This window comes from Gekko japonicus, unplaced genomic scaffold (assembly GCF_001447785.1).
Source record: "Gekko japonicus isolate JY-2015 unplaced genomic scaffold, Gekko_japonicus_V1.1 scaffold206, whole genome shotgun sequence".
Lineage (NCBI taxonomy): Eukaryota > Metazoa > Chordata > Lepidosauria > Squamata > Gekkonidae > Gekko > Gekko japonicus.
The window spans coordinates 1,171,960-1,179,714 of NW_015160842.1; the positions used below are offsets into that span (position 1 = coordinate 1,171,960).

At 42.9% G+C, this 7,755-nt stretch overlaps 1 protein-coding gene across 2 annotated transcripts in view; it reads left to right on the plus strand.

The window, feature by feature from the left end:
* SCAMP1 (secretory carrier membrane protein 1) overlaps positions 1 to 7,755 on the plus strand; it is a 44,498-nt gene that overhangs the window by 34,271 nt on the left and 2,472 nt on the right. For both annotated transcript variants that reach the window (XM_015419494.1, XM_015419501.1), the window contains 2 exons: positions 2,041 to 2,142; positions 5,603 to 5,720. In XM_015419494.1, coding sequence (XP_015274980.1) covers positions 2,041 to 2,142; positions 5,603 to 5,720 — 220 coding nt within the window. The remainder of the gene's footprint in view (positions 1 to 2,040; positions 2,143 to 5,602; positions 5,721 to 7,755) is intronic.

Below are 7,755 nucleotides of genomic sequence, written 5' to 3' on the forward strand. Positions count from 1 at the left end.
AAAGACCGAATTGTTCTAAATAATTGGGCTGGGCGTGAGCTCGCAGATGCAATCGTGGCTGCATAGAACTCCCTCTTAGCAGCCTTGACTGCCATCTCGTAGGATCTCATAAATGTCCTATAAGATGTTCTTGATGCTTCGTCACGGGCACACCGCCACGGTCTCTCTAGCCGTCTTAGCTCTCGTTTCATAAGCCGCAACCCCTGGGTATACCAAGGGGCAAGCCTAGAGCGCAGAGGGCACCTGGGAGCGATCTCATCGATGACTGTGGAGAGTCGGTCATACCAGTCCTCCACAAGCTCATCCAGTGAGCCACCAGGGGGCATCGGATCCCGCAGAGACATCTGAAGCCGAACAGAGTCCATTTGGTTCCGCGGGTGAGCTAAAATCTGCTCGCTGCCTAAACAGGGTTGGGGTGGGACATTCAGATGAGCCTTCAGGGCAAAGTGGTCCGACCATGGTACTGCCACTGCAGTAATCCTGTCCACTCTAATCCCCACCGCAAAGATCAAATCGAGTGTGTGCCCGGCCTGGTGCATGGGGATCGCTACAAGTTGAGAGAGTTCCAGTGCCGCCATGGACGAAACCAGGTCCGCAGCCTGGCTGGAGGCTGCGTCATCGGCATGGATGTTGAAGTCACCCAAGACCAAAAGCTAGGGTGCTCCAAAAGCTAGGCTACTGGCTGGTGTGTTAGGCGGTCAGTACACTAGCCAGATCGCCAAACTCTCCACGGTCCCCAGCACGAAGCTGACACACTCCATGCCTGTGATCTCCAACAGGGGGAGTGCCCTGAAGGAGAAAGCCTCCCGAATGAACATCACCACACCTCCCCCCGCCCCTTAGTCCGTGATTGATGTAGGACCGAGAACCCGGGTGGGGCAAGTTGGGAGAGAGCTACCGTCTCCCCATCCTGCACCCAGGTCTCAGTCATGCACGCCAGGTCCACCTAGCCCCACTCTGACCTCCTTCGGGATGGGTCGTAGAGAATTCTGCCACCCTGCCACCCTGTTGCTTTGAAGTTTGGTAAACATTTTGTTTGAGCAGAGACTGTCTGGAAATGTATCTATTCATCAACTGGCACGAATTCCACAAACTACTTGAAGGTTCATGGAAGTTCGTGCTGATTTACCCGCCAGAAACTTCAGTTCACAAACCACAAACAGGCCAAAATTCGTCACAAAAATTCGTGAGCTGGTTCATGCCCATCCCTATATGTGTCATTGGTAATTGCTTTGTAAATAAGCTCATTTAGCTAGGTTTATACTTTTTCTTTTCCCAGAAGTAATAAAATGGAAAATAGAAGAACTAAAGTCTTGGATTCTAAACAGAACTGCACTGCATAAACTGAGACTTTTCTGCCTTCCCCGTTCCACTGTAGTTATCCGTCCCCTTGAAATTGTACCGTATGTGTCACTAGATCCCCAGGAACTTCCTTGGAATCAAAGTCGAGGGCTGCAGTGAGAGTGTGGCATCAGCAAAAATCATCCTCCCCCTCTTCCATGGACGCAAGTGCCTACTATGGATGGGAGAGGCACTTATGATCCATAGACTTTCTTGGACCACATTTCTTTTCATCTTTTGCTTAAGAAGCATAATACAATAGGTGGCATTTTACTTTAGTGATTGGTGAATAAGACATCTCTCCAATAAGATAAGACAGGAAATAAGGTGGTGTCATTTGACTATATATTAGGCAGTAAGATGAAGGTCCTTTTACAATGCAGAGATCCTATCACTGATCGTGTAATTGTTTTAAATTGTTTGTTTTTAAGACTTTTGTTACCCTGCTGTTTGTGCAATGTTAAATTAGTGTAGTTTGTATTGATAACATTTGGGAATACTGCTTCATAAACTAGGCAGCTCTATTTCCATAGCAACTGGATGCAGTCACAAAAACAAAGTTTATATATAAAATATTTTGTATAATTTTAGATGTTTCTACTGATGATCATGCTTTCCTGGCATCATCATCTGTGGTAATGTTCGCAAAACATTGTGAAGACATTTCAAATGTTCTCTCTCTCCCCCCCTCTTTTTCAGGAGTGACAGTTCTTTCAGATTCTTTGTTTTCTTCTTTGTGTACATTTGTCAGTTTGCAGTTCATGTCCTTCAGGCTGCAGGTTTCCAAGGATGGGGCAACTGGTAAGTAAACCATTTCATTATTTGGTGTAGTGGTTAAGTGCACGGACTCTAATCTGGGAGAACCGGGTTCGAGTCCCCACTCCTCCACTTGCAGCTGCTGGATAACCTTGGGCAAGCCATAGTTCTCTGTTCTTGAAGAGCAGTTTCTGTCAGAGCTCTCTCAGTCCTACCTACTTGCCAGGTGCAAGCGGAGGAGTGGGGAATCAAACCCGGTTCTCCCAGATTAGAGTCTTAACCACTACACCAAACTGGCTCTCTGTAAAGAATATACAATATATGCATTGTACAGGCTTCCCAAGTACTTACCGTGATTCTGCGGGGGATGAAGACTTCTTCACAGGATAATTCCTGCGGGGACAACAGACGTACCGCACCATGCCATCGCCAGCAAGTGATGCCAGGCGACGCTCTGGCAATGGGGCCAGAAACTCGATGGTACCATCGAGTTTTCAGCCCCATTGCCAGAACGTCGCCCAGTGTCATTTCCTGGCGACGGCATGGTGCGTTACAAGGAGAAATGTTCTGGCCGGGGAGCATGTGTCCCCCGCCGGATTGCTGTAAGTACTTGGCAACCCTAGCATTGTAACAGGAAATGCATCCATGGGGGGCTCTTCTTGTGTGTAGTCAATAGCATAGTAGGCGTGCTGAACTCCCAACTGAATTAAAAGGGACATTTACCACACAGCATATTTTATTTTCTAATTTATGTCTTCTGGCCCCAACTCATTGTGTGAAGGTCAGTGCCATTGACTTCAAAGGAAATGTTTGTTTACAGATGATGAACAGCTGTTGCTTCAAAATACAAAGACATGTAAGTTTACATGTTGTATTAGTAGAGTGTGTCTGACGATTTCTGCAAAGTCCCCCCCACCTCATTACACACTTCCAGTAAGTTCCTGTTCACTGTGCCAACCTGTGTTATCTGCAAGCTTCTCTTCTTAGATCTCAGGCCTTTTGTTCATTGGAACAATTTTATGGAATGGCTCCCAGAGTAAAATAGGAGGGTACTATGCTTTGGCATGCCAAAAACTAACGAGGTTCAGATATCCCAGGTCTATGGAAGCCTACCCCTAGCATTTCCAACAAGTACTGCTGATGCTCCCTTCTCATTTCTTGGCTTTTGTAAAAGATGCAAACTTCTTTAATCAGTTTGTGTTTATACTCTTTCTCAGTTGAATCAGGATACCTAGGCATATTTTCTAAAAATGACTGCTGGGTCTGCCAGAGTCTGGCTGAACACAGGAAAGACTAACAGCTCAGCTTCTCAGTTCTTCTTGCATCAGGACAGGGAATTAAGTAATATTTGAGCTGGTTCATATGAGACTGGGCAGTTCACTGACTGATTGACTGGACAGTTCATATATTTTATTCATTTACCACTAGACATAATGCAGAAACTTGTATATACAAATTAGGGCATTTTACAGGCTTACAGATTAACTGTGGCATAAGCTTTTATGAGCTAGGGCCCACTTCATCAGATGCTCACAAAACCTTATTTTTTGTGCCGTCACAAAGCTTTTTGTTGTGTGGTCACAACAAATTAACACTTCTATTCCTTGGCAAACATTATAATATAATAACTAGAAGTGGCTTATGGGGCTTATTTCCTATGAAAAATACATGCTATCTTGGTCATACATGGCATCTACATAGCACTTTGGAGTTCGAAGCTCTTTATATGCAGTATTCATTTTTACTCGTGAGGTACGTCAGTTTATTATCCCCAGGCTACAAGGGGAGGGGGAGCCTGAGTGGCTCTGAAGGCTAGTAGTAGGTTCACAGCCAAAACAAGATTAGAACAGAGGCCTTTATTTATGAATCAACCCAGCCTTTTATAGCACTATGCTATTAAACTTTTGGTTTATTTATTTTTTTGTGAGTATTTTGTGTGTGTGTGCGTGTGTGTGTGTGTGTGTGTGTGTGTGTGTTCGTGTATGCCTGGAAGTCATGGTTGACTCTGGCAACCCATAGTGGGGCTTGGACATTTCTGAGAGATGGCTTACTGTTGCCTGCCTCTGCATTCCAGCCCTGGTATTCCTTGAAGGTCTCCCTTCCAAGTAACTCGCCAGGGTTGGTCCTGCTTAACTTTTGAGATCTGATGAGATCAGGCTTGCCTGGGCTATCCAGGTCAGGGCAACTTTTGGTTTATCTTGTAGGAGTTTTTTTTAATCTAGGGAAGCTGTTCATGCAACATGTTTGTTCAGTTTTCAGAATTATTCCTGTGATGGGAATCCCATGAAAATGTGTTGTATGGATGGTTTTTCTTGCAAGGGAATTTGTCATTTCCCTGAGGTGCTGACAAATCATTCCCCTGTCAGTGCCATTCACAAAACACATTTCGGCAGGAACCACAACATGGAACAAATACATTTTTTGGCATCTAACAGTATATGAGATTGTAATCTGTGTTTTTAAGATAGTTTTAAAGAGGCTTATTTTCTTCAGGGCAAACTTTTAATATCAGAATATTTCTAAAGCTATAGCCTTAAAAATGCACTACAAGTATGCAAAGATAAGGGGACATATGGGCCTGGATTAGTTAAAAACCATGAGATTTGGGCTATGGAATTCTATTTGTGCATGAAGAGCATTTTATTAGGTACACCACAAGTTGCAGAAGATATTTGAAGGGTCCTTGTATTAGGTGTGATTTTGGTGGTTGGTAAACTTTAAATCTGATTGCTCTCAAAAATGAGAGAGAAGGTATTTGAACAGAATTCTCAAACAGAATTTGGAGTCAAAGCTTAGTTACAAGAATTCAATAAGATGATAAATATATTTATGTTCATTATCACAACTGAAATCTGTATGTGGTTTCAATTCTTACTGCTGTCTGAGCAATCTTTTGTATAAACCTTAATTTTAAACCTTAATTCTTACTTGGTATCATCAGAACTACTAAGGTACATGAGTCCAGTAGCACCTTAAAGACTAACAAAATATGTGGCAGGGTATGAGCTTGTGTGAATCACAGCTCACTTCTTCAGAGGCAGCTAGAATGGGAGTCAGTCTGTCCTATTTATTGGAAAGTGGAGTGATATCAGGTGCTGAAAGATATTAGCAGGCAAATGACCATAGCAGGTGAATGACAACAGCAGGTGTGATTGGATTTAGGTGAGATTTTCAGCATCTAAAATCACTCCACTTTCCAATAAATAGGACAGACTGACTCCCATTCTAGCTGCCTCTGAAGAAGTGAGCTGTGATTCACACAAGCTCATACCCTGCCACATATTTTGTTAGTCTTTAAGGTGCTACTGGACTCTTGCTCTTTTCTACTGCTACAGACAAACTAACACGGCTACCGATCTTGATCTACTAAGGTACATGTTAAGAGAGAATTATCTATTCCTTGGCATTTTAGAGTAAGGAACAATAGGCATGGTTCAATAAGATGTACCATATTAGAGCCATATGTATGTATGTACAAAGAGTTGTATTTTCTTTTTGTCTCTAGCGGATGGATTTCATCTCTTACTGGACTTAACCTTAGTATTCCAGTAGGCATCATGATGATAATTATAGCAGCACTTTTCACAGCATCTGCAGTCATCTCGTTAGTTATGTTTAAGAAGGTAAGTCGCTTTTCTGCCTTCAGATCCTTGCTGTCTGATAAAGTCAAACCATGTCATAGAGCCCTAGTAGCATCTTGCTTGCAGAACAAGGTGGTTTGTTTTTGTTCATTAACTCCTATCCAGCCAGAAAAAAATTAGGAATGTTATGAAATGGAAAATACATATAGAGATAATTTTGGTAAACAAAATTGATTTCGAATTTGTCCTTATTCCCTGACCTCAAATTTGTGTTGTCCCCTCCCCAGTGTTTATTTTTCTAACTTCTCTGAAGGGAACTTGCAGATTCTGGGCATTTCTCCACAGTAAAAACTTAAAACATACATGCATTTTATACTTTTGCCTCACTGATGTTGATGTTGCCTCCTGGCTCTGGGATTCAGAGGTTTAGTGCCTCTGAATGTGGAGGTTCACCTCAGTCACCATGGCTAGTTGAAGCCACCGATAGACCTATCCTGCATGCATCTGTCTGTTATACCTAAACAATGTTTAAAATGTTAGTAGCATGTGGGTAGCCATTCAAGTTGTGATGAGAGTCTTGTACAGTGACTAGAGCAGTACTAGGATGTAGGAGAGCCAGGTTCAAATCCATACCCTGCGATGGAAGCTTGCTGGATGGCTGTGGGCCAGTCACACACTCTAAGGCTAACCCACCTCACATGCCTGTTGTGAGGATAAAATGGAGGAGAGGAGAATGATGAAAGCAGCTTTAGTTTCCCACTAGGGAGACATTGGGGTATAACTGAAGATAAATAAATGAATGAATGAATGAATGGGTGTTTTTTTAAAAGTCTGTGTCCTGGTCCCAGAATGCCAGAAGTCCTACACTTCATGGAGGCAACTTACCCAGACTGGCAACTCTCTATCCTTTTCAAAATAATACAGTGGACCCACAGAAGGGTTGTAGTTCAGTGACAGAGCCTCTGCTTTCTATGCAGAAGGTCCCAGGTTCGATTCCTGTAACCTCCAGATTAAAGGTCCAGGCAGTAGGTGATGTGAAAGAAGTGAGGTCTCATTTTGGAGTACAAATAAAAACAAAAGTGTGTGTGTGTTTTAGTACAAATAAGAATAAATAAAATATCTAGTCATTGCTGCTATACGTCCTCAGGTCAGAATATAAATTGGAAGATGGTTATAGGTGTGCCTGGGAGCTGAGCCAAGCAAAATGGTTGTCAGCTAAGTCCCTTTCATAGTTTTCAGTGTGTGCACTCAGTTCCCTCTCAGACTTTCATAGCGTTCCATTTAGGTTGAGAAAGACTTTCTGTCCTTTCAGATAAAATAAAGTTGTTTTTGAGGTGCAGTGCAATGTACCTTTTAAATCTGGGGCTATTTAAGAAGGTTTATTCTTTTATGCACCGAACTTTTCACTGCATGTTATCTAATCCACCCAAAGTAAGTTACCTACCAGCTAACCTTCCAGTAGTAATTCCTGATAACAATTTGAAAGATTGGCAAAATTACGATTAACAACTTTATACAGGAGAAAAAGAAACCAAGGGTTAGGTGGTCCATCACAAAATACTCAATAGTATCATGATGCCGCAAAACTAACAGGGGTTACTGGGTGGGTTTTGGACATTGCTGATTCTTTGGAGGCTGCAGTTGAGCATGCTTACATTAAAATGCCATTTAAAAACATTTAAGAAATTTCTATGGCTCATGAAATTGGAGAGAAGAAAGGTATATAATTTTAATAATTTTGTAGTAAGTAATTTTTTAGATAGTTGGGATTCCTGGAATAAAAAGTTATCACCAGCTATTTCCCCACTTGTGTCAGTTGTAATGGAACTGGATAAACTTTAGGGCTTCTACTAAGGCCCCTTAACAAGTGGGAAAAGTCAGGATTAGACACCTACAAGAAAGGGGACCCGCGAAAATTGTGGGGGAGGGAGGAGTGGGGGAGCTCCACACAGAGCAGGGGAGGAGGAAGAAGCTTCCCCCCATCCTGTCGGTTCCCCCGTCTCCTCCACCCCCACCTCAACTACCACCCCCCGGCTTGCCGCCCCCCCAGTCTCTGTCTCTCCCCTTTTCTCTCTCT